General features: G+C 43.0%; 1 protein-coding gene across 1 annotated transcript in view; it reads right to left on the bottom strand.

The window, feature by feature from the left end:
* The window catches only part of SH3RF3 (SH3 domain containing ring finger 3), a 251,240-nt gene that overhangs the window by 87,673 nt on the left and 136,005 nt on the right, over positions 1-27,562 (bottom strand). The window contains exons 2-3 of the mRNA XM_074815193.1: positions 7,337-7,612; positions 321-416 (exon numbers count right to left, since the gene is read on the bottom strand). Coding sequence (XP_074671294.1) covers positions 321-416; positions 7,337-7,612 — 372 coding nt within the window. The remainder of the gene's footprint in view (positions 1-320; positions 417-7,336; positions 7,613-27,562) is intronic.

Raw genomic sequence — 27,562 nt, 5'->3', positions numbered from 1 at the left:
GTGCTCAGGACAAGGATGGGTCTGGCACACAGGGAATGAGGGACCTTGGGAATATGGGTGGAGCTGCCCGAGCTCCTGCTGGGGCAGGGGACACCTGAAGCCTTCAGCAGTCATTCAGGGCATACATTTTTCTGGCCACTTTAAATTGAATTGAGTGTATCTTCACAGTGCCTTAGGAGACAGCAACTGAAAAATTCCCTTCAGTTATTCCAGTATAATTTGTCATTCTCATTTAAGAATTTTCAAGGTGCCCTTGTAGGCACAAAAAAACCTGTCAACATGTCAAGAGAAGCACCCACCACAACCTGTAATGAACTTACTTCAACATAGAGGATAGGGAAAATGCCAATCTTGTCACCCAGCATTCCTTCTGCCCAGTTGTCATCTACCCTCCTGATGACCGTCAAAATTTCATCCTAAAATCAAAAATACACAAAATATATAATCAGATTTTTTCAGTAGAAAGATGCCAGTTTTCAGTTACCCACATAACAGCTTCAGGAGAGAGTACAGAGAGGAGGCCGTAAGTCACGTAAAAATGTTCCCTGAATTCTGGGCCAGCAGCATCCCTGGTCCAGCATCCCACCCCAGGCATCCCATCCAAAATCCACTGAAGCACCCTGCAGACCAGTGCAGCTCATACCAGCTGCCAGCAGCTCCAAGGGCCTGGGCACAGCAGGTAGGAATAAGTAACTCTTGGCTTCATTACAAGGACAGGGAGAACATTTGACCCAGGAGGTCACCTCTAACCCAAAGGTGAAAACTCTCTATCATGAAGCTGTCCCAGTGCATCCAAGAGGCCATTGTGGCGCTTAGCTGTTCCAGAAGACAATTCAAAGGGAAGCACGAGTAGAGCACAGGTAGTCCTGGAAACACTTCCAGCAAGAAGCACAAGGTATAGCACGAGGTGTTCAGCAACTAGCCTACCCTGCTGATGCACCGAATGTCAGTTTTCCTTTTTTTTTTTTTAAAAAAGGATGTAAAAGTGCAAAGCAGGTAAAAATCCAAGGATAACATAATAAAACCCAAGTAGCATTCAACTGTTGGATCAGCTTCAGTTTAGATACAAGTTTGTTTTCTAAAACCTATGGCATTTTACTATTATATTTGATATAAGGGATCTTACAAAAATTTCAGCTGATGATGAACTTCTTTTGTGATTATAAAACAAGAGATTAAGCAAAGTGCAAATAAGATTCATATCGCTCAAAGTTTCTCTTGATAGAGTTAAAACCTAGAACATACCAGTCATAACAAAAGCTCAGGTGACTAGAACCAAATACTGAGTTTTCCCAGTTTGAGCTGCTCAACTTGTCAATGGATTTCTGCTACCATGTCTGTCTGCTGGCGTTATCACACTAAACCCGGCCTTGGGCCAGCTCCACTTGCTCCAAAGGCTGTGGAAGGCAGCCCTCTCTGCAGGGCACTGCCTGCACGCTCGGACCTCCTACGGCCAGAGGAAAGGAGGGGGCTGAGAGAAGCTGCAAAGTTTGTTGAGATGCCATTCATTCTCTCATGGCATACAATCTTCCTCTTCTCCTGTGCAGAAATTTATAAAAAAGAAGAAAACATCTTCCTCCAGAAAGTTGAGACAGAGTTCCCTGCTGTTTTCACTTATTTCTACCATTCACTCTAGGAAAATAAGAGCTTCATATGGTCTGTCACCATAATGTAACAAGCTACCACATTAACCGGTCAGGCGAGGGGAGCTGTTTTTTTGCAGATACTTCTCACACAGAAAAATACCCCACAAATTCCTGGTCCATGATGTTCAGACTGTGGATTTACATTGATAGAAAATGACCAGAACAGGGATGTGATGTGATGTGATGTACTTTGCAGTTTTTGAACATGTGCATTTTGAACACATGCACTTTGAAATAGTTTAAATGTTTCCTTTGAATTATTCATCTGAATGATCCATTAGGGGAATGCTCAGAGAAACAGCCACAGACTGAGTCCTTCAGCTATTTATTACAGCTGGAAGGATGTAAAAAGAATTTGTGCATTTAATTTCCTGAAGAAACAGATAGCATTCCCTTCCAAAGCCCTGTCTGCACAGACCATTTTTGATCTGTGTAAAGAGCTGACAGTAATACGTCTCTGCAAAGCTTCCACATGCTCTTACAAAAGACCAATTATCATAAATTTAGAATCTAGGTAAAGGGGGTAAATGAGGAAAATAAAAGACTGCATCGCTTCAAGAACCTGCTGTGAGTGTTCCTACCTTGTATTTGTTCAGCTATTTTCTTAAAAGACTTTTTAAAAACCCAAAGTGTGATGGGTCTACACTTTTACTCTATGTTTACGTATACATACATGTATAAGTGTATGTGTGTATATATATGTAAGATAAGAAATTAAGAAAAAACTTTTAAACTGTAAAACCCCAGAAGTTCTCAACTCGATTTTGCTAGAGACACTGTGCAGTCTCCAAGGAAAGGTTTATCCTGTGTTGATCCTACTCGAGGATGGGGTAGGGAATGGGTGACCTTTGCACATCCCTTCCAACTTCACCTTCTACAGACCTATGAAACCTGGAAGCATTTCCATACACCAATCTTAGCTCAGCTCAGCCAAGTCTGCTGAATGTGGTCATATATGAGAAAATCAGATAGCTGCCGATCCTGAGATACACTGATATTCAATGCGTATCTTTGTGGGAGAGCAAAGTGCAAATCCTTGAGAATGCTTTACATCACAGAATTCGTTTTCAGAAGGGTGTTGAAAATCTGCAGGAATTACAGCAAATCCCAAAACATCTTTTGAAATTCTTTATTAATAGAAAGTTTCTTTGAATTCACAGCCCACGACATCATTCTGTACAGTGGGCTGGTGAAAGCTTCAACATGAACTATTTTAGTACCTTAAATTAGTCGGATAGCCGTGCTACTTATAAATTCCTAGAAAGGTTCCCAAAAGGATCATGAATAGTAAAGAGCCACAGATCTCTTGGCTTACCACTTCAACTTTCTGAACTTCACTATTTCACATGTACTAAATTGATTTCCAGGCAGCATAAAGGAATCCAAGCCTCAAATCTCTTTTCAAAAGCCAATGGTATCCACTGTAGTTTGACAAAGATACCTCATGCTCTTTTTATGCCTGTTGCTAAAGTCTCTAATTATTTGCTCTCTCCTACTTGCTCAAGTCTCTCTCTATTCATCAGGCCTGGGCAGCCTTGTGACAGGCACGTGGGACCTGCAGTTCCAGTTTATAACCATTATCAGAAAGGAAGTCAAAGATAAATCACTTAAAAAGCAATCTGATTGATGGTGAAATGAAGCTTTTTGCTGAGAAAACAGCACAAAACTGTGTCCAATAACAGTCATGATTCACAGCCTGAATTTTATTCTAGTCATTAATGGCCATTAACGAAGCAATACAAAGCAGATGCGCCTGCTATTCTGCAGAGATAACAACTGCATCTAGAGCACTGGGGAGATCTCAGTGATGGCAGGATAGCACCGCATGGTGCTCGTTGTGCCCAATGACAACACTTGCCAGCTGGTGTGAGAATCCCAATCACCAGCTACCACTGGGATGGTCCCTCTGAGAACAGCAAATGCTGCTGGAATTAAGTGCTAAGGGGCTGGAATGCTGCACTGCAGCCAGGAACCAGTATTGGACGTGACGGCTCCAAGATAGGCACAACATTTCTTAAACACCACTGTGGGCTGGGAACAAAAGCTTTGGAAGATGAAGGAAATAGCTGATGTGATTAAAAATGTGATGAGCAACAAAGCATGGAATACAGCTGACTCTACCTTGACAGGTTTGAGACTCATCTATCACTGAGCCTTCAAAGGACTACGTGAACTCATACATGCAAAGGGTGATCCAACTCCAAAACAAAACTGTGGGCTGAATTTGGACTCAGTCTAAGCCTGGAGTAACTACACAAACAGACAATAATGCAATGACTGTAGATTTGCATGGCTATAGCTGAGAGCAGAGTCCTCTTGCACATGGCTTGTACCAGAGAGCGCAGAGCCCAGGGGAGGATGGGTTATTTTTTAAATCAGAGACAGCAGGAGCTCAGGCTTATAGTGGCGTATCACATAAGAAGACATTAGAAAGCTGAGTTAAATGAGTATATCCCAAAGGCATAGAACGAGACCCTGTAGGCCACACAACGATTGCAACCATGCTAGCGAACATCAAGAGTAACACTTCTGAAACTGCTGGACTTAAACTGGTGCAAAACTGAATCAAGGCTGGAATCCATTGTTACAGAGAGCAAAATAACTGCTAACCAACTGATTTACCTGATCACTGCTAAACGCTGAGGAAAAATATGTTAAGTCACATATCCGGGACGTTCCATCTTCTTGTAGTGACTGTAGAGGAGGGAACGATGGTGGGACCCTACACCTGTACATACAGCTACTTCGGGAGAAGGAGTTAGGGGGAGCAGTCCACATGGTGTAAGAAAATGACAGGTTGGAGCTTTGTTTGTTGCACTGGGTACTCAAGACAGGTTTCTCTGTCCCTCCCAGTTTATACTTACACATACAAAATTATTATATTTAATTTATCTTTGGCCTGCCATTTGGAGAGTGTTGTGTTTACAGGAGATGAAAATGGGTAAATGGCAGAAGCTCTCTGCAGCACTGCTCATACAGATCAGCATAAAGCAGACCTCATTTCCTTGCAGTCCACCTCTGGAACAACAGAACATTTTAATTTTGGAAAAACCCCACAGACTAGTAAGAGCAAACCCCAGACATCCTTCATTTGTTTTCTTTTACTGCACCGATAGATATTCTGACTGCATTGTAACAAAGGGGATGGGAAAAAGCAAAGTCCAGCAAAAGAGCAACAAAACAATGATACAGAAGATCCCAATGACTGAGTTTCCTTCTTGTAGTTTCTCTTCAGAGGGAAACTCTCCTTTATTATAAGTTTATAAGTAAAATCTAATTATAAGTGTATGGCACCGGTAAATGAGTTGCAGGACACAAATAGGTTATACTAGCTTGTATAAATGGAATGCCAATGCAACCCCTCTACCTGAGGAAAGGTCAAATAGCATAAACGAACTTGAAATCAGGTCCAGCATCTTCAGATGAAAACTGAGACATTCAAATGATGAATATTGCTCCAAGTGACAAATCACATCTACAGCAATGCAGTGCTCATGATTCTGTGCAGAGGAACTGACTGCATCAGCAGATGATCTAAAATCTGGGCTAAACAGGAACCTTCATCAGTGCAGGTGACAGCTAAAATTAGCATTGAGAAAACTGATGAAAATATGACAGTAAAGTCCTGAGATGAAAAATAGATTATTCACTGTCAGGGAGAACAATAGGTAAGACATAAAAACAGTTACAAGGTGACAGTGCGTGTAGTGGAAGGAGCTAAAGAATAGCAGTAGAAGAGAAACCAAGCCCCCTTGGGGAAAACACAGTCATCAGGGATAAAAGGATGCAGACAGTAACACAAGGGGTGAAAAAAAGGAAAATTGAGAGATTGAGAGTAGAGCTACACAGCAGAAAGAAATGGTCCATGTGAGAATGACATTGGGCAGCCAAGAAAATGAAAACTATCAGTATACAAAAACAGTTATTGTAAAGGAGGTATACTAATATATGGCACCAAATATATCAAATACAAAAGTGTCTAGGAAAGGACCTGCTCTAACAAAAAAGACCAGAACTCCCTGCCATACCTATTAAGTTTCTTAGACTGAGCAAGCAATGAATAACTTAAGCGGACAAGGAAGATTACTTCTCAGAGAAGTCACTGTTGTACCTCTTGGCAAGCAGTGAGGAAAACAACATGCCCGCAAATACACATTTACTGATAGGATCTCAAAGGTAACTTCTGGCTAACTTTCTGTTAGTGCATGGCTGCTACTCCTCACTAAGCAGCCCACTTTCCTGCAGATTCACAGTTCCAGGGAGGCTGGGTAGTCACAGGGCTTGAAGTGTTTGCAATCAAACACTTCGCTTGTTATAGAGCAAAAGTGCTTACAAATCTTTTGTTAAATAAATATGAGAAAGCATACATTCTAGGAAATTGCGTTCTGCTGAGAAATGTTGCATGAGTGAAAAAGATGTTACATTCCGTGAGAAAATTATATGCTGCAAATAATTCATTCAGCTATAATAAGTAGCCTCAAAAGAGGAGGTCAGTAAAATCCTGGTGAAGGATATTTTTATCATCTATTTCATATTCATTTCCAGCATAACTGTTATTACTTTATGTGATACTATAACAACCACAGACAGCTGAAATAAAGCAGAAAATGACAATGAACAGGTTCTCCATGGCATTCAGTGCCATAAATTAACATTAGGGGATATGCTTTATTTTACTGTGGGTTTCTTGATATCCATGAAGCCCATCTAAGGTCAACACAAACTGCTAGGGAGGGGAGGGAGAGACAGAAAGCAGGTGGGGAGGTGGGGGAGAAAGGGAAAATGTGACATTTTAAATCCAAAGGAAATTACAATATCTCAGTTTTCTCTCATTCCAACTGGAATTTATTAAACATTTTGGTTTTAAAAAAACAAAGACTGTTTTTTAAATGTCTGCTTTTTAATGTCTTTATGTTCTTAAAATAGGAAATACTGTGATATACGTTGATAGTGTATTTCAACTGCTAATTGGTATATGGTATGATGCAATATACATTTTGAAGCTGAATGGCATTTTAAAACACTGGAACATCTGATTCAATAAGGAACATTAAAAGACACATTTCCATTAGATTTTTTCTGAAATTGAGTTGTTCTTGCAGAACATTTCAATGCAGATGAAATGTATGCTTTTTAGACAGAAAAATGTTCTCAGAAAGCGTGTAGTCAGTTCTACTTGTTGAGTGTCACTAGCTGTATACCAACCTAGCTGTACAGGCACGAGGTACCTCACTGGCTTCTCCTTCAGCCAAAATGCGAGCAATTTCCCCACAATGCTAACATGAGGCTTGCCCCAAGGGGAGGCTTTACACCCACCCAGTCCTGCATTATGACTGGTGTGTGGGACATTGCAGGGCCACCGAGCAGACAAATTGGGAGAAGCTGATGTCCTTCAGCACGTTACATGAGGGGACGTCCCACTTAATAAAGGAAATTCAGCCCCGTCACCTGTCCCCATTGGGCTGTCTGAGCTCAAGGACTTCCATTTTCTCACACAAGAAACCAGTTGAAAGAAACAAATGGAGCGCAGGGGCTCCTGGGGCAGAGCTGCCCAGGGAGGCCAGGCAGATGTCCCACTGGTCCCAGCACCACTGTGCTCCAGACTCGGCTGCCATCACCTCACGCACCCCATCAGTCCCTACAGAAGCAGCTTTCCAAACTTTTTTTTTAAAAAAACCCTATTCCCCTACCTTGGTGAAGGTCAGGCAATCCTTGTCTTGATCTTTATCCTTTATTTCAAAGTCATAAAGTGCTTTGCCCTGAGGTGGAGCTTGTGGGAGGGGCTTGATACACTGGATATAGCTGGCAGGGAAGAAGCCGTGGTTCCCATTGAGCTCCCCATGGTACCAGTTCTCATCCACCTTCCGCCGCAGTATGATGATGTCCCCCTTGTTAAACTTGAGGTCACCAGGCTCTTTTCCCTCATATGTGTAGAGGGCTTTGCCATAGGGAAGCTGAGAAACACTCTGTGGAAACAAAATATGCAACATCTTTAAGCAAACTTGAACCAGCACCCATTTCCTTCTTAAAGTCACTTTCAGCTGGAAGCAAACTGATCATCCATGACCAAATTACCCCAATGACTGCAGCTGACTGCTACATAATGACAGGCCCATGATCTTACAGGAAAAATAGGATACGCATGATGGTAAGACTGAGAAGGTGAATGTGTTACATCAGAGAAGGCACTGCAGTTCTCTTGAAGCTCAGCTGAAACCTGCGGTACCTCTTACACCATCAAGCAGCATCTGTTAATTTGCAAAATATCCTATGTAAGCAGGACTATGTGTTTAAACAAGTAAAACTCGACATGTCTAAAGGTAAAATATTAGACATTTTGACCTTCAGAGTTGCTTCGGTTTCTGAAGCTCAGAAGATAAACAAAACAAAACAAGCTTGAAGATTCACATGGTTCTAAAAGTTGTCAAGTTGAAAATTTTTCATTGTGTTTGTTTGAGCAACTCTAAACATTTTTGAGTTTGAAGCTTTTAGTTTAGCTTTTGATTCTGTAACCAAATGCTCTTACTTCTTTCAAAATCCCCAAGTCTCATACTGTTCACTGAGGGCTACTGTAAACAGTTATAATATTCTTTGTTGTTTATGAATTAATGTCCCTGTGGAAAAGCGGAATAGGCAGAATGTCTCAAACCTTTCTTTTAGAACTAAAACCAGCTCTGAGGCTTTCATTCTCATTAAAGAAAGAAACAAACTAAAAAAAAATCACAGCACAACAGTAAAAAAGCCTAAAAAGTTAATAGTTTGGTATGATAGAAAAGAGAAACCTATTCAATGGAAACTACTTGATTGTGAAGAGTTCTTCCCAGAGTTCACTTTGGCCCAGTACAAGATTGTCTCATCCAGGCTGCGACTGCATGGACAATATTTTGGAGGAAGTATTGGTTTATGCATCCCTTGGCTTTGCCCTCCCTGGATACTTGCTCCCCTTCTTGCTGAATCCTACAGAGTGAGGGGTTGAACACAGCTGCCTGGTGCTTTGGCCCTATAATAGCTCTTTAACCCATACTGGTGGGGAAAAAGTGTATTGTTGTATTATCCTATGCCCTTTTAAATTTTATTTAGCTTGAGCTAAGAGTCGGCTTGTAAGCTGCAGCACAAATATGGAGCAATGTATACAACAGGGGATGTTAAAGGGGTCCTGTAAATTCAACCTTTCACAGGAGTCTTTTTTTCAGAGATGTATTTATAAAAATGACCCGCTTTTCTGTTGCATACCTATGCCTAAAAGTAGTCTGCTCCCTGCTCTGTATGCTGGTTGTCAATGGGGTGTCCTATAGGGCCAGTGAAAAAGTAAAGGTATGTTTAATAAAACAACCTGGTATTCCCCCAGATGTTTCTGTACTGCTGCATGACATTTCTATGCATAAGAATAGCACTTGGATGCTTTCTTCAGGGAGCGGGTAGAGTGGCCCGACAGAAACACACGATTTCCCCACCCCAGCCAGAAAATGCAGTGCTGGGATGACATTTTATGCTATTTGTTAAAGCAACATGCAGAGGCATTTTTCAATCCCGATGGGTACATTAAATGGACCTGCTCTGGTAGGGCAGGTTTTATGCTCTTACACCTGCATCTTTCGGCAGGAGGAGAAGCACCAGCCTTCCGTCTGCTCTGCCTGCCAGCGCAGTCTCCTCTGACTGCTTCTGGGCGCCAGATGGTCGCCGCGGCAGGCAGATACCACACTGTTAAAAAAGTAAGTTTCTTGAGTGCACCTTCACACACAGGCATTAACTTACTCATTTTATTAGGAAGGGCTCTAGTAGCTGTGCAGGTCTTGGAAAGCATGTGCAACAGAACTTGTTGCCTACACCACACAGGGAAGGAGGCAGTCAAACAGGTACAGCTCTACAGAGCACTATCCGTGTTGTCTGGACGGGGATTTAATTTCATACAGATGTGTCCCCAGCTCTCGATTTTCTCATTACCAATTTACAGTTCCTCTTTTTTCCTGTATTCTTTTGGATTTTGTGGTAGCTGAATGAAGGAACCCAGTTAAAGTCCAGTATTTTGGAAGCACCTTCAAACATAACAAAAAAAGCATAAAAACAGAAAAGAAAATCAACAGCCAGCTAACAAAGCATGCATCAAACAGTCTTTGCCAAGTCAGTGGCAGCATCGTACTGATATTTTTCTCTCTGGCAGATTGGTTATTTCCCTTGACACCAAAGCTTTGCCCCTCTCCCCAGCATTTTAAAGATTAAGCATATGATACCATCAAACTCCTTAGGTAAGGCATAGATTGCATTACCTGTTTGAAACTAGAAAAAAAATATCAAGCTGAAAGACTATGGAGCTTTGTAGTAATTTAGAAATAAAAGATTCATTACTTTAACTCATGCTGGGAGAAGACAATCTATCAAACACCGAGTAAGACTTCTGCCAGGTGCGCACTGAACCACTGCTGATCCAGACAAGCCTGGCAAGCACTCTCTGTATCACTTACCCTAGACGGGGACTTACTATTCCCAAGATCTTTGTAGCAATTCAAGGTCAGATCACTTTCTTTACTTTTTAACCACTTTCTCTTCCCAAGCCTCATTTTACTGTGTAAAAAGTCAACAGTCCCCAGAGCTACAGAAAAAGAAACTGGACTTCATTCAGTCTCACACATCATCAATGAAATTCTTATGCAACACATGCTGGGCTTTTATTGCTAATTAACTGAGCTGGCTAGAAGATGATTCAGGTGCCTGTTTATACCTTCACCTGATGAAAATGCAGACTTTTAAGTAAAACAAACTTCAAGACAAAAATTTTCATTTGAAATCTGGCATTTTTTTATTTGGAGACCCTAATGTGGCACCCCAGGGAATTAGCAGTTTAGGTGCTTGTGTTCCTATTCTATTTCATGGGCTTAGTTATGGACCATGTCATCTGGGGACTGTCCTACACAGAGAAGATCTGTGCATAAGGTACTTAAACTACAACTGCCAGTGGGAAGGTGCTTCCAAAATAAAATGTTCCCATTATCAGCTATAGCTTTTCTAATTCTGTGCCACAGCTTTTCAACTTAAAAATCTGTAGAGGCATTTAAAAAAATAAACATGTTGTTTAGTGGAAAAGACACCCTCCTGTTGAAAAATTGCTGTAATTGAGACATTTCCCAGCCTTTCCATAAGGCCAGAAGTACCCATTTTGATTTAAGCATCCCAGGTAAAGCTTGCATTTACTGTGGCTCAGGCAGAGGTAAAGAAATAATGGAGTCCTCTAACACTTTTCATGTAAAGCTACTCTTCCTGTTCTAAAGCTGTAAGTGTCTGCTCCAACCAGCGAAAGAGAAAAATCATAGTCACCAAAAAAAAAAAACCCAAATAAACTCTTGAACTTTTTCTGGCCAAAAGGTCCAGCTTTCAGTGCACTTTCAGTGATCAGATTATATGAATGAAACCTGGACCCTAAGAAGCAGATTTAGGGAAGTTTCCTATTATTGTTCCTGCTTTTGGTTAATCCATCAGAAAGAAGCGAATCAGATTCAGAAAGCTCCTCTTAACTACACCTGAAAGGAGGGAGCATTAAGCATATTTCAGAAATAGAAGAAAAACAATCACTGCTGCTGTTTGCCAGTTCTAATGTCACTCCTTATCAACAGTTAGGTGATACTTATGATCCTATGATTATTTCCCTCTTTGCCAAATCTTTGTGCAGTGTAATTCTGGCCTAATAGCTCCCATTTTCTTCACTTGACTCCCCCAATTCAACAGGAAGGGTATCGGCCAGGACTGACCTCTGACTCACCTGCAAACCCCTCAATCCCTGCTAGGGAGCATGCCCTTGCCCTTTTCTGTTCAAAATCTTTGCCCCATGTCCTGTCCTATTTCCCCTCAGTTCTTCCTACCATACAATGGCATTTCAGTCAGACACCATCATCTTCAGCATGCCCAGGTGGTCCTTCTTACAAAATCTTCTAATCTAAAACAGGCTGCAAAGTGTCATCTAAGGGATCAAACTAAAGAAAAGCAGGGGCAGGCAATGGTTTTGGTGGTGGACAGTGATAAGCACATTGAGATGTTCCTCCAGCAACTGCAGGAGCGCTTACACCTTCCTCTTGCTGCCTGCTTCAGCAGAGCAAACCCTCCTTACTCCTCTGCTGCTCCTGCGCCTGGGCATCACTGCAGCAACAGCTGGTGCACACCAGCAAGCCACCACCCTACCCCCTCGCCATCCACTTCATCCCCTGCTTCTCAGCCAAAGCCCCTTCTCAGACATGGGGCACCATCTCAGGGTCTTCTGCAACACTATGTCCTGGGAGGGAAACTCCCTTTCCCAGCCTGGCCCCAACAGCATGGTGCTGCTCCTCTCCCCATGGTGGCTGGCTCCACAGTGGCTGCCCCTGCATCCAGGGACCGAGGCAGAGGCAGCCTGGCTGCCTGCAAGGAGCTCGTTGGAGACCACCATCCCACTATCTCCCTCCAAGTCAGCTCCTGACCTGCTGCTCTGCTCTGAGGGACGCCTGCCATCACTCCCTTCCCGAGCTGCCCTGAAATCTGGTCGGGCATAATGCAGGTGGCTGCAAAATTAAACGGCCTCCGCATCTGGCTGTATCAAGAAATCAATTCGCCCTGTTGATTTATTGTTAGGTTAACTGGAATTCAGCTATGATATGTATTAAATTTCAAAACTCTGTGTGGGTGTGTATAGAAATAAAGAATGTAAGAAAGAAAGGAAGGAAGGAAGGAAAGGATGAAGTCACAATCAATGGCAACGGCCAGTTTCTTTTTCCTGCCAGTAAATGTGTGTTGGCACAATGCTGAATACTGCCAAGGGTTTCTTTTCTATTTCAGCAATCAATACTGACGTAAAAGCCTGAAGCGTTAATATGCTGAAACCCCGCCTTGCAGAAGACTCAATGATATGTTGGCAACTCAATCACTCTGCATTTGTGTTTCAGCAATGTCAAATGGCAGCAGTTAAGCAGAAACCTGCTGGCAAATTGACAAACAACAGCCATGAAGCAATTAAGTGGCAACACTGGAGAATTTTTCATTACGTATCCTGCGGAACAAAAGGAGGGGAAAAAAACCAAACATGTTTGTTTCCAATAAATTCTCCCACTAGAAAGCTTTGTAGAGTGTGAGCTGCACAGGTAGAAGTAGGTCTTCAGTTTTCAAAAGTTATGGAAAAGACACATTTTCCCAATATGCTCGAAAGCAATGCCAGCTCCAACAAGGGTCAAAGCCTGCCAGCTTCTGCGTGCAATACTTGATGAAGGAGGTCACTACTTAGAAAAAGGTCTGACGGTTGCCTGAAGTACGGTGCGGGTGCCTACAAAACATGCTTTTCCTACTTCACACTATTTGGAAAGGGAAAATAAAAGCTTGCACATGCAACCAGTTTTTCTTGAGAGAGCAAACAAAGCCTGGATGTCTAAGATGAGTGTGTCTTCAGTTTCTCTGTCTGTGTACAACTGTGCAGGGTGTACACTGAAGACAGCATCAAAGCCTCATGTGCAAAATCTTCAGAGAGGCTGGCCAGATTTGCTGGCTCACAAACACACAGGAGGAAAATCCAAGACCATTCCTTGACATTGATAAATTGCATTATATAAGAAATCAAAGATAAAATACACAGGGGCAAGGCCTCCAGCTACTAAACCCAGACAGAAATGCTGTGATCCAACCCTTCCCTCAAACCAAGTTTGTGTTCAGATTCCTGAAACCCAAGAAACGTCTTGAGGCTCCAGCTACAACTCCTCTCTGCAACAGCAGAGCAGAAGATTGTTTTTCTGCCATGAGAAAGCCATGTTAATGCTGAAGGGTAATTTTCCTCGCCCAAGCTCTTGCCCTGTGCAGCTCAAGCTGTGCAAAGGAGGGAAACTTCAGCCTCTTTGCTGCAAGGGCTTCCCCTGCACATGGGGATCCCCTGGAAAGGCAGGTGTGATGCTGCCTGCACTGTGGGGCAGCACCCTCACCTGACCCCTGTTTCAGGGGAATGAGGGCCTTAAAAAATCGGGGAAATGCAAAAGGTGGAGGAGCGTTTAACTCCTCTTTCCTTCTGCTTCATGAGTCTTGTTCATTGTCAGAGCCAGAGGTGAAGCAAGAATGGATGAAGCCAAACAGCCTCAGAACACACTGCTGGAACAGCCTGATAAGAGCACTACTAGGGACAGCAATTTATTTCTTTTTTAGACTTTCCTGAAGTCATTTTAGCAAAACACTCTGACATGTAGCTTGTTGCAGTTCTTCAAATTTGTCCAACATCATCATATCCCCCATCCTCCAAATACATATCTGAAGAGTCTGTTCCTCTGAATGAATGCACATTTATCTCCTTCATGAAGTACTATCAAGTGTAAACATCCAAAGCAAATCAAAAGTCGATGAAGAAAAGACACAGAAAGGAAAAAGTAATGAAAAAGCATGCACATCTCAGTGGTAAACTATAATGAAACACAAACTATTACTATAGAGCATAAATAATAATTAAAACACATATTGTTAATTTTTTGCTTCATTACTCTGAAGCATCACACATTACTCTGAATTTCCCAGTGTACACAAGCAAAGATTCGGTTGGCGATGCATGGGACTGCATTTATGTCTTCCAACTAGTAGGAAGCTCCTCACAAGCAGGCTGGGCGACACTTCAGCATATGGTTTCCTGCCATCCATAACAGCTTTGCAGAAATCACAGCAGCTGTGCTGGAGAGGACAGGGGTTGTGTGGGGGAACATCCATCAGCAGGACTGCTGAGGAAGGGATGGGCTGCTCCTCGCTACTAGCACCAGGATCTTGGCATTGAAAGCACCCATTCAAATCAGCTGAGAACAACTTCAATGATGAGTGTGAAACGCCTGCTTGGATCCCTTTGGGATGGAAAAGTGGAAGGCAGTCTGGCGTTCAGAGTAGTCAGCGGTAAGCACAACAAACAACTCGGTCATGGTGGCAAAGACAGCCATGGCTGCCGGGCTGGGTAAGAGCCACAGCATGAAGGGCAGCAGGGACTGTGCATGGCTCCCTTGCTCCTCACCATCCAACCTGCTACAGTTGCTCTCGGTTTAACATCTTTCAAGAGCAACACATTTCACTTAAATCAATAGCAGTGCTTAAAACACATCTCTTCTTAGCCCTAGGAAGCAAGAGAGAGTGCTTGCACATGCAATGAGCTGAAGAAACAAAGGGCTGGGGCAAACTTTAGCCAGTGCAGTTATAACAAATGTATACCACTGTAAGATCTGTGACCTGAAGAGGTTTTAGCAGCTTCTGTCCTCAAGAGGAACTTTCAGGATGACTGATCATAAATCATCATTATATCTCACAGCAAAAACTCTTAAAAAGTGGTTTGTCTTCCGTGTAAGATGGTTTGTCTTATGTACAGCTTCAGAAGCACTATCGCCCCCGGGTCACCTGGCCTGGCAGATCACAACGGTGACAGTGCATCATTTGCTTTCACAGAAAGCTAATAACAGGAAAATTAATCAAAGAGAATCTAATTTTGCACAAAATAGCAAAGACAAAAACCAGCAACATGCTATTAGTCAGCTCTGTGTGAACCATCAGTAAGAGCCTGAAAAATCAGCTAACTTTGAGAATAAAAGTAGTTTAGCCAACAGTAAAAACAGCACCATGAAGAATGAAAACTGAATGCAATCCTTTATATACCCTGGAAAGTGTCATGCTTATTTATAGTGCCATATAAGTAGTAATTAATCATGATAAAAATAAAACTTCTCAACTAAAGCTCTACTGTTTTATTTACCTGAGGACTTGAATGTAATGGTTAGGCCCTGATCCTGGCTGATGGTGCTGTGGAGGACTGCAGTCCTTGTGACACTGGAGAACACGTGCAGACAATACGCACTTGAGCTGTGCACAGCTCCTACCTGGAGTAAGAGGTGAAATGCTCCTCTGAAACTGTTTTGAGGTGCTAGGAGGTAGTCTTTATATATGAAGAAGAAGTGCCCAAACAACTTAGGACCCTACCTGACATTTCCAAAAGTGACTTTTGAAATTAGCATAAAGATACCATGGGAATTGCTCAGCAGACGGAGACAAAATGAAGGTGAGCAGGTACAGCACCATTCTAGCGTGTGGGCACTGCTCCCCAAAGAACAGGCAACAATGACGTTCATCACCCCAGAACAGCAAAGGATGCTGTTAATCTTCTTCAGCAATGGGCGAATGGAGCCCAAACTGCTCTTTAACAAAAACAGTGTCTCCCAAGGTTGTTTTGTAGTTTATCGGGCAAACAGGCCCAACTTGCACTTTACCTTATAAGGTCCATCTTTGTACACACCAAGATTAAAAAATGTTTCAAACTTTCCCTTGGCAAATGCAGTTGATGCCTGCAGCACAACAGAGGAAGAAACAGCAGGCTTTCCACTACACAGCTTGTCACACAGGTATGTTTGAGATTCTCTGCTTCACCAAAATAAGAGCTCAGTTTTACAGTCCAACACCATTTCTCCTAGGAAGCTTAAAAATTTGAATGCAAGACTGTCCTATGCTGAGCTCATCTGACCTCATAATTGCAGCTAAAACAGCTTCATACCTTCTGCACATCTCATGCTGCTTCAGTCCGCCATCAGTATCTATCAATATTTACATGTTCAAAGATCTCTTTTTCCTAACAACACATTGTTTAAAGTGAAGTATTCTCAAACTACGTGCACTCCTATTAAACAACACATGATTTTCAGGGTCAGGTTGGATTTCCAGCAGTGAATTCACAGCTATTGCTGACCAGAGAATCAGTGGGTAACACCAGCCAGCTGTTTAACCATGTCAGCATAAAGTCGCTCATGTTCTGCAAAACCTGAAAGCTTCCAGATTCTCTCTGCTCTTTAATAAGCGGTACTGTCAACACACTGCTGGCATTGTAGGTCAAATTCTGGTTTCAGTTAAACCATTTTAATCCAGTTAATCTTGATGAAGCAGTGTGGATGCATAGAAAATTCCTACACAATACAGAGCTTTATTTTACAAGTAATCTCCTCTGAAACAAAGCTGAAAGGCAGGCAGCCTCCACCAAGGAAAATATTTCGTGATCTCTCATGTGTTGGCCATAGCCTTTACAAAGCCTAGGTATGCTCTGAGAATCTGCCTGTCCTTCACCTTTCAGGCGGAAAATAGTCACCGGATCCTAAGGGCCAAATTTTACCTTTATAATCCTGTGCAGGGATCCTGGTGAAAGGGCTGGCTGCTGCACTCAGACATTTCAGAGCAGAAGTTGGTCTACAAAAAGTCTTGACCAATAGCTGAGAGGACTTCTAACCCAAGTATGCAATGTGGCTTCACGAGAAACCACCAGACAAAATACGCCCCTACTGACTTCTTTGCAAAGGCAAGGGCCACCACGCACATCCTGCGTGAGGGCTGCAGGAGCTGGCGGTGGATTAACACAGAAGAAAACAAATAACAGAAAAACCCATCTGCTGCTGCACCTCAAATGGGCAATCTCACTGCAATGTGCTACTTGAGCAGTTCAAGGAGGAAAGACAGCAAAGTTGGCTACATTTAGCCTGCCAGAGCCATGAATAGAGACATGCTATAAAACCAGTAGGAGCACCCTCTAAGCTACGGAGAAACACAAACCAAAACCTCGTATTCAAGGCACTATGGCAGTTCTATATTTAAGGCTGCCTTGTGTTCTCCATTCAAAGTGTGTCTTAAATCCTCTAAATAAACATGAAATCTCTCACTGATTACTCCCCAGATGACAACACTTCGGTCAGGACCACGACTTGGTTTTCCCAGCTGCCTGCCAGAACCCAGTCCTTGCTCGTTTTTTGGTAAAAGAAACAAGTTAAAAGTTAGCCCTCTGTGCAATTTTGAGAGTCTTATGTTTTTTCAGGCTCCTTCACCTCCACAGCGGCAGCATTTACAGCCCTGGAATTTTACACAATTCTTTACGCTGTAGGTCATGGCAAGAAAAAAGAACACTTTGGGGAAAATACTAAAAAGTATTGCATAAAAGCCCATAACGTGAATCTCTGCTGTAACTGCTTCATTTGATCTTTCCTGGTGGAAGCTGACAAAGCACGGGACAGCTTACATTTTCCAGTGGTGCCTTTGTAAGTCTGCTACCCTGCCTGATACCTTTGGTTTGCTTTCCAGCCTTTCCACATCTTTCTTCTTGGCTCCTTACCTTGTGACTCAAGCGTTTCCTTGAGTCATCCAACCTCCCACCTCCGCCCCAGAAAGGACTTTATGGTCCAGTCCTGCTACAACTCATTAGAGCTGCGTTTCCTCCTGGCAAACACCAGGCAAGTCACAGCTCGGAGGTCCCACTCACAGACCCTGCTTTGCCAGGACTTTTCCACTGCAATTTTTTTTCTCTTAGGTGGACTGCAAGGGAGGGGAGAGGGGTAAGGAAGGGCCTGGAGATGAAGCTGCCCCAAAAATGGAGTGGGCAGCTGTATTTACCGTCTGGCGAAGCTCCCAAAGCTCAACAGAGGGAGCCCCACTCCGGAGAATCTTGCCGGGATTGCTACCGGTGGAGAAGAGACAATGTTTTTTTTTAACATAAATAAATGTGCACCAGGAAAATCTTTCTCCTGTCTTCCTCCCTCCCTCCCTTCATGTAAATGTTAATTTAAAGGTTGCACAAAAGCTTCTTCTATCATTTCAACCACTGAGAATCAAGAAAATAAGCGGCTGAAACAACACAAGCCACTTTGGCAGCCTCAGCTCACAGGCTCCAGCACCCAAACAAAACAATCCAGAAAAATTTTAAAATGAAGGAATTTTTAAATTTATTTTTCTGAGGTGACATAGGTTGTTCAAGGACTTTGTTGGGATCATTCCTCCATACAGAAACCTGCATTTACTGAAGAGCTGAGAAGCCTCTGGGTGTCACAGTATTGCAAATTTTCAAGGGTAAAACAGTGATGGTTTTACAGGGGAGTGAGCAGGGCTGCTGCCAGCGTTTCCAGGGAGTATGGAAGAAGCAGTAGAAGACAAATGACCATGAAAACCCTCTGATATGGAAATGGGATGAAAAAGTGCCCACTCAAAGAGCCTGCCTGTCTAATGGTGACAGTGGGCAGAGTGGCTTGTAAACTGAGATGGGTGAATGGGTGGAGTATGAGAAGGCAGCCTTAATTCTTATTTCTGATGAAGGGGAGGATCTGAAATTCCTATTTAAAACCTAATATTTCTGCAAAAGATAGCGTTTGATTTGCTTACACTGCTTTTACAGTATGCTTTATAATAAATAAGTGTGGTGTCTAGGAATCACCTCTTTCTGTTGTGTCTTCCTCAGTGCATGTGACCACAGAGCAGAGCTCTACACTATAAAACTGAAAATATATCCTGTGCTTTCCCCTTGTCCAAAGTTTTCATAAGGCAGCTTAAAAAAACATACTCTATAAGAACTTTCTGAGGTGGTATTAACAGTTTCATAAATACTATATTGCCTGAACTGTGCCTTCCCTGAACTGACAGAGCATTTGATAAATGCACCGGGGGCTGCATACACAGTAGAGCTAAAGAACATGTTTCCTCGGTAGCTCAGTTGTAAACTTCAATAGGTGGATAAATTCCCATGTCACTAGAGAATATTTACAACTGAACCTTATTTATCAGCAGTGTGCCCTTACCAACAGCCCACACAAATCCTGTTACACAAAACCAGCTATGGCTCTTTTCTCATAGTTACACGAAAATTGCAGATGTTTCTTTCGCACCGGGACAGGCTTTATAGCCAGCAAGATGAAACTGCATTAGGAGATGCTAACGTTGAAATATTCTTGGCTCAAAATGTCAGCGTGAGAGGCGTTAGCTCATCCACATCTGCAGTGTGTGAGCAGCCTCCCCGTCCCTTCACTGTCGGGGACCTTCTCAAGTGAGAGCACATTGGGGGTGTCCATGCTCATGTTGTCTAAAGAAGCAAACGTGCTGACCTACTTGCCAGGAATTTAGAGAGAATATTTCCCCCGTTTGCCATGATTAGTAATATTAAAATATCTGTAATATTAAAAAATCGACGTTTTTTAAATCACAGTGTTTCAGCTCTGTTTATCAAACGTGCCCCTGTGGTTGTTATTTTGCCCAAGAGAACCTTATTTTTTGGGGTCCCTGCCCTCTCCTTGGTGGGACTGCAGGCTCCCTGCACCCTGCCTCCTCTTTGTCCTCCCATCCAGGTCCCTCACCCTGAAATGACTCATTAGCTACAATTTACTGACATGCGCTCTCTTCACAAAGACGATTAGGAATCACTTTTCAAGCCTCAGTCCCGCTGACAGGACAGACTGGCACCTTCCCGCATATTAGCCAGCTGACTGCCAGAAGGACTTTAATCAGCTCTGGCTTTGATGAGTGCCGGGTGGTCAGAGGAGAGGACTGCCTTGCGCCTGCCACAGCCTCGCTGTACCGAAGAGGTCTAAGAGCATCTCACACTCTGACATCACAAGCCCTTGGCTCCTCTGTGCTGGGAAAGGTCCCTCTCGCCACCCCGCCAGGCTCCCATTAGGAGCAGTTCAGCTTCTTCCCCAACTGGAGCAAACCTCTGCGCAGTTTGATGTTAGGAAGCAACAGTAGTTGGAGCAGACAAGGAAAACATCAAGGAAGAGACAAGGCTTCATAATGCAAATCATGCTTTTATGTCATTCTCCCGAAACCCCTTTGGGGAGAGGAAAGTTGATTATCTACAGAATATGGGTCAAAGTTATGCCTTAAGGATCTTTCGGCGCTTTAGCTGTTTGCTGACATACTATGAGGCTCCTTGGTGCCTTTTCAGGTTAATGCTTTCAAAGCTCTGTCCCTGTGCATCATCATCATAATAATAATACTACTGAAAACATTCATTTCCTGCACCCACTCCCAGGAGTTTCTCTCATGCTGAATTTAATTGATGCTTCCTCCTGCACTCTGAGGAATGATTAAAATGAACGCTACACATGTTTGGAAGTACCTCGGATTTCGAACTCTGCATGGTTTCTAATTAAAGGGACACACACAGGATGCTTGTGCTACGTTTCACTCCTCTCTGTGGCTATTATTATTAAACACATTTCAGCAGTAGTCAAAAGAATCTCCTCTACCTCACATAATAGGATCCCGATTTAGACTGGATAATCACCAGTCGTTGATCCGGGTGAAAATGTCTTTAGGAAAGGGAAGAAAAAGCTCGAGATGTAACTAGCCCTCTGGCACAGACATTGATATTAATGACCTAAGTGTTTGCATTTCTGGCTAATCTGGAGTATGTAGTACCCCATGTTAAGCACCGGTGCTAATGAAGTACAAGAAAAAAACAAAAACAAACAGCTAGAAAAAACCCCAGCATAATCTGCAAGGATGTATGTGAGTGATGAAGCAGAAGCCCTGCTGTCTGGGTGTCAAGGTCTCTGCCACTACAGCCAGCTCACTTGTTTTGAGAATTGACTCTTCTCCAAGGTGAAGAGCGTCAAAGAACTTGTTATGCTCTCAATCATATCCCAATGTATTATTGACATATTTGACATATTCCTCTATCATCTGTGGATGTGTTTCCACAGACCCCGGTCAAAGCTGCGGATGTGCTCAGCTCCAGAGTTTTTGGGAGCCACAGCCGTAGGATATGGCCTTGGTGCCTACTTATCTGTCAGCACCGGTCAGACAGGGCATGTGGGACCAGCTTGGTGTGCTCAGTGCCACTTGCACGCCTTCCCTTTCCCTGTAGTCCAGGCATAGCCAGAAATGGCTTCATCCGGGGGCAGATGATGCTCAGAGATTTTGGAGGAAAGGGCACGGGTAGGTAAGTCTCAGCACTACTCCTACTCTTTCCTACCCACCGTCTCCCTCCCAGCTTCCTGGTCTCTGTGTGTCTTGGTGGTAAATACTTGATTCCTGGGCAAAACTGCCTGACTTCAGGTACAATTCTTGAGATGTTGCTCAGCTTTACCTTCAAAGACCCAAATGGCCAGGGGAAGCAACCAGCACTGAAATCTTGCCCCAGCTACACATCTGCATCATCAGCACCTGCATCTGACATCAGCAAAGCTGCACAAGAAAGCTAATACCCCTGCTTTTCTGTAAGAAAATATGGGGCTGTAAACCTCAAAGAGGAAAATATTTCACATATATTTGCTATTAATATAAAGCCAGCTCATAAACCCTATCTTGCAAAGCCATGCAGTCATCTTGAAAACTGCAGCTACACCTTGCTAGATGCAATGACCTTAACATTTTCCAAGGCCTGCTTCTGACTTTGCTTACATGAATGTAAATAAATCAAGAGCTCCCCCACTGACCATAACGACAGTATTCCCAGTTCTGTGGCAAGTGACACCAGTGGAAATGCTATGATAGCAATGCTACACTGCACTGCGTGCATCTTTTACCACCTAGTAATATTTAAAATATGGGATGCATTTGCTTTTCAAATGTCTTGTAAAATGCTACAGGCTATAAATAATTCAAACCAATAATAATAATGGGATGCCTGGGCATTTATTTTTCAAGTTTAATAGGGCAACTCTCTAACTTGGTGAAATAAACTGTTTTTACTGAAATAGTTTTCACTGCTGATAAAGAAATGCTTACAATTAGATACACTACATATTAGCAATAGTAAAAGACTTAACAACAAAGCAAAATATTGCTGGTGTATACATTTTTATTACTTATTTGTCTTCTATATGGTTTCAAATCCTTTCAGAATAGAATTGTACTCCTGTGCCTCTATCCTGGGCTAATGCTATAATCACTGGGATATTGTATAAAATAGGAGCACTGGCTTCTCCTCTGGCCATGCTATAAAACCGAAGAACATTTTGCTTTTCAAAGACAGATTTTAGACGCTTAACTTCAGGAAAGGATTAGGGCATATCCCTCAAAAGGAAGAAGAAACTTCGGCCCCTGAGAGGGGCAGAAGTAACACATACTGCCGTCATCAACACTTCCCTAGCAGCTAATTCAGCATGCTGGCTTCATCTCTCCCCTCCTTCAGCAGGTTAGCAGGCTAACACTTCAGGCTCCCAGCCTGCCCAGACTCTTCTCATGGGGTGATAAGCTTAGGCGACCATCTCAGGACAGGGGATTTTGGTATGGGACTGAGACACCTGCAAAGCAGGGGTAAAGTATGGAGTTAAGTACTTCTCGAAAAAATTATAAATGTACCCTGAAAAAGACTACATCCTGTATTTCCATGACATCAAAACCAATTAAGCTTTGTTTCCCTGCTCGTTATCCCTAATTATTCCATCATACCGCCTCCGAAAAGCTAATCATAGTTACATGTGTCATGTGGCCTCAGCATATCTCTGAAGAATAAAGGTTTGCAAGTACATTTTGTGAACTAGCAGCAACTGCTATGTGGTCAAGTGGTCTCTCTCTGAGACACCCCCCTTTGTGGAGCTGCTGGAGAAAGCTGCAACCCCCTTGACTCTCTCAGCAATGGAAAGAGCTTAAGAAAGAATGGGCCAAGGGTGCGGTTTTATGATACAGGTGGGCCCATCTTCAGGCAATCTTTGCTGGTTAATGTGTCTGTGGGTTTAGCTCCCCAAGCTGACTCCTCAGGCTGCAAGATGAGCACAATGCGCTGAACAAGGAAGGCAACAGGACCGCACATCTGATGGGAGGGCTCAGATGGGAACCAGAACCTCCTTTTTCAGCAGCAGCCCCCAGATGGGCTCTATAGGCTCAGCCCTACCCTAAAACCACAGCTTCAGTATGACAGTAAGTGATAGCTCCAAGTCTGAGAATGAGCGCTGGATCCCTCACTTGAGCAGATGGGAATTACTGTGCTGAATTTCAAAGGAAGGGAATTTAATTTCCATATGATGCCAGTGCTTTCTTTTCACCATCTCATCCCCCTGCCTGCCAGAATCTCAAGTAAGGAATTGTCTGCATCCTGGTTTGAATGTTTCTATGGAGTCAGAACCGGAAAGGATATGTCTGTGCTCAGAAATTATGCGTAAGTCCATTACAGCACCACAATAACTCAAGTATAATTGCCTAGTGGTACAGGCTGGAACAAAGCAAGTATGAGCAAATCCAGAATCTGGGCAAGTATAAGAAAAGTCAAGAAATGATGGACAGAGGCCCCTTTGAGACCACTGGACTCTCACATAACTGCTGAGTCTACTCTGCAATCAACAAGACACATTGCAATAGATGTATTTCTCAGATTCTCAGACATTTTTTGTACATGCTCCAGTTCACCACAGGCAATAAAGCACCTCTCAAAACCCTCTCATGAACTTAACACCAAGTAGGAATGACCAGAAGCTGTAACTTTCACACAGTAACTGAAGACAGCAGAAGAGAGCAGAAGCATTGCCAGCGTCCTGCTCCTGATGAAAGAAGGGAGCACAGGAAAGCTTGGTAAGAGGGCTTGATCACCACATGAGATGATAGATACCAAGAAAAATGCAAAAACACATCACCAAAGTACTTCGCAACCTGAGTGGAGGAGAATGCTTCTTCCTGATCCCAGATCTAAAGACTGATGCAAGCCAGAGTGCATGGCAAAGGCATATCAAGAAGACACTTGATACCACTGTGAGCTCCAGTGCACCCTGACCTGTGTCCCGGCTCTCGATGTGGCCAATACCTTGCAAGAATGCCAACCCCCCATTGAAGCTTTGCAACCTGCAAAGTCCTGCAGCATGAGATGAAGGCAATGTAAGCATGATGCAGTGTGACAGTAGCTTTAAAATCCCTTTGGGCATATCAGTGTAGCAAGTACCTAATGATTCATACCTCTAGAGCACTAAACATGCCATTACCCCTGCAAGAACCTGGTAACTGTAAAAATCCCCAGATAGATAGGAGGACTGTTCAGCTAGTGAGATCCTGTAGCTACTAGATCAATGTCTTCTGACACAGCTAGGAAATGAGAAATTAAGTGTTCAATAGTTGACAAATATAAATTTCTCCATAGAACAAAAAGGGGAAAAAATCAAACCCAGCTCCAAAACTTTGCACTGAGAAGATGTCATACCCTCAATTTGGTCTCCATTATAACAGTTGTTGACAATTTTAACGCGAAAATTGCAAGAAACTTTTCAAACTTGCTTTCAGACAAGGTAATTTCAGTAGAAGTTGAAAAATGCTGATGACAGTGGAAAGATCCTGTAGACCGGACTCTAGAAAACAATTAATCTGTGTTAATGATGTCCAGAGGAAATGACAGGAAGTGCTGCTTAAGGGAGATCAAGCCCATTTTACCCTTGAGCAGATATTACATGAAAGGGCAATAGTAGCTTAAGGTGATCCCTTCCATGTTTGCCGGTATTGACCTTGTTCTGGCAATTTACCAATCTCTGCATCTCCTCTGAACTCCCATCATTATGACTGCACACACCCCCTCAATGTCTGATATGCATACATTATCTACATGAATTAAACCAACTTGCATTTGTACGCTGAGCAGCTGGTCTGAAATTTACTCCAGAATAAAATAAAAAAAAAGAAGTCCAAAAACCATATATGCAGCTGGGATTGCTTATGAGTGAAAAATGTGGTATCTTTATAGCCAACAGCATATGTATTCAGTACGCAGATCTACAAAAATTGGATTCACTGCCAAAATCATTGTTAAGCAAACTGGCTGACTCTCTGCATTTTTCTGATGAACCAGAAGGAACCTGCTGAAGAGAGGGAGACAAAGTAGAGTACTTTTTAGCAAAAATTTCAGATCACAGATTTATGGTGTGCACAATGCAGTGCCATCTAGCTAGTCCCAGAGGAGCTGGTATGTCCCTGCAGAACAGCATGTTTCTGACCGTGATATGAGCTCGGGTCCTGGGGAGGTCTCCGCACTGTTGTGATGAGCCCCAACAGTGGGGCTATGTTGCAGCAAACTAGCCTGTCCGGAGCAAGGTCAGGTACCTCTGCACACAACTGTGGTGAGTGCTGTAGACCCACCTAACAGCATCCACAAGTGACACCGGAAGAAGATTCTGCTTTCAAGGGGTTTTAGTGGCCTCCTGAAGTGCAGAAGATGACACACGCAACAGCCTCTTCCTCTGCAACACTTAACCAGAACAGCTATATTGCTTAGTTTGCAAGATCAAAGATAAATAATTAAAAAAAAAAATCAGTCTTCATTTATGACTCTCTTCAAAACGCTAACAAATGCTAAATTCCCCCCTATTTATTTCCGATAGTGGAATCTATGTAACAAGAATCATTTTTAATAGAGCTTCTCTGCGTTTTTACTGAGGGCATATTTTTACCCACTGCGTGGAGCTGACTTTGCACATATTCATTCTGCTATTTTAGCAGTAGGAGACTAGGTTAACACACCAGTCATTCACTCCTGGAGATCTGGATTCAGTTCCTGGCCTACATGACAAGTGATAATGAGTTTGGTTATTGAATCTCCAGGGGATATTTGTTCACATTACTAAGCAACCGCATAATTTGGCAAGATGTGTTAAGTATGTGCTAAGGATAAGACCAGGGGCCAATTGCTCAAATGACTGACACAATGCAGCCTCCCTCACATCACTAACACCAAACTCCTGCTTTGTGCAATTCTGCTGGAGATAGAGAGAAATGTAGAGGTTTTTCAGTATGTCTGTTTTAGTGTCTGTACCGACACAGGCCAGTGCCCAGCAGTGCAGGTATGATCTGGATCTGCAGGTACATAAACAGGACATAAATCCCTACTAACAAACTCAGCACATAGTTCAAGGTTACTTTAATCAGCTATGCATCCTTTTTGTCCGCACTTGCTGCACCCAAGAAATAATAAAACAAAATGCAAGCTGAAAAAAATATTGGGATTTAAAAAATAATATTTATTTTTGTTTGCCTATTGGCAGGCAACTCTTCAGGGTTAGCACCATAAGGCTCTTCTCTGCAAACGCAATGTTTACAAAGTTTCATTTAAGCAAAATGAGAACTGAATCTCTTGCATGATATCAAAACTCCATAAAACAGTATGTTGGCCATTGCAAGTACCAGTAACACTAGTCATGTTTTGTTGGCCAAGCACTTCAGGGCTTGAGTTTCCTTAAAATGGGCTGATTGCTTCTGCAACCAATGTGGCAAAAACAGTCACTTATCCTAAGGCTACTTCTAGGTAATCTTTTGACCCTAGTCTAGCTGACTGTGCCCCAGCTTCAACAAGGAGGCATGTGCAAGGTTTTACAGATGTCCTCTAGACTGGTGGCACAACCATCAAGAGAGCAGATTGGGTCTTTCAAGGATGATACCTATGGGTATGTAAGTGCTACGCTATTTTTAACAAGTCTGGCAACTTCATTTCCCTGGGCCTCTATATAATAGATCTGTGGGCTCTGAACACATCTAAGGAGCAGGGCCATCCCAGGATTTTGGAAGAGAAAGGCAGACTTTGCCTTGTCTCTGCATTACAGTGGCACATGCATGGGTGCCATGCACCCAGAGCCCAGGCTAGCAGGCTTGTCTGTGTGCTCCTACACCTATGGACCTTGGAAACTAGGGCCAAATGCTGAGTAGATTTAGATACATAAGAACAAAGGTGTTCATTACTTTCTGGGACTCTGGTGTCTACATCATTTAGGTAAGTGAAAGAAAGCATTTTGGATCCTTTCCTTGATACGCTGGAGTAAAAATAAACCTTATTCAGGGGCCATAGCCATCTGCTACAGATTAAGGTTCAAAAGGGGTTAACCCAGCATGTAGGAGATCCAGATGTCACATCATCACCCAGTCATATGACAAAAGTCAGAATTCATTGATAGCTTCTGCAGGAATTAAGGTTTAGCACCTGGCAGGCTTAAACCCATAGCAGAAAAGAAAAAAAAACCAGGAGTAAGCCTGCTCCCATTCCAACAGGAACGACACTCATCGTGGGGGTGGCTGGTAGCTGAGTAAATCTGGAACGACTGCAAATCAGGAAATGACTTGTCAGCCAACTCCAAGTCTTTTTTTGGCACACAAGCCTCTTGGGGAGGATAGTGGCAGGAATGAGGCATTTATGTCTGATCATTTGGGAATTTTATGAATAAAGAGATAAAGTTCACTTGCTGTGAATCACAGAAAAC

The sequence above is a fragment of the Strix aluco genome, chromosome 2, assembly GCF_031877795.1.
Source record: "Strix aluco isolate bStrAlu1 chromosome 2, bStrAlu1.hap1, whole genome shotgun sequence".
Lineage (NCBI taxonomy): Eukaryota > Metazoa > Chordata > Aves > Strigiformes > Strigidae > Strix > Strix aluco.
The sequence above is the reverse complement of the archived record's forward strand: the minus strand, read 5'-3'. Positions and strand labels throughout refer to the sequence as shown.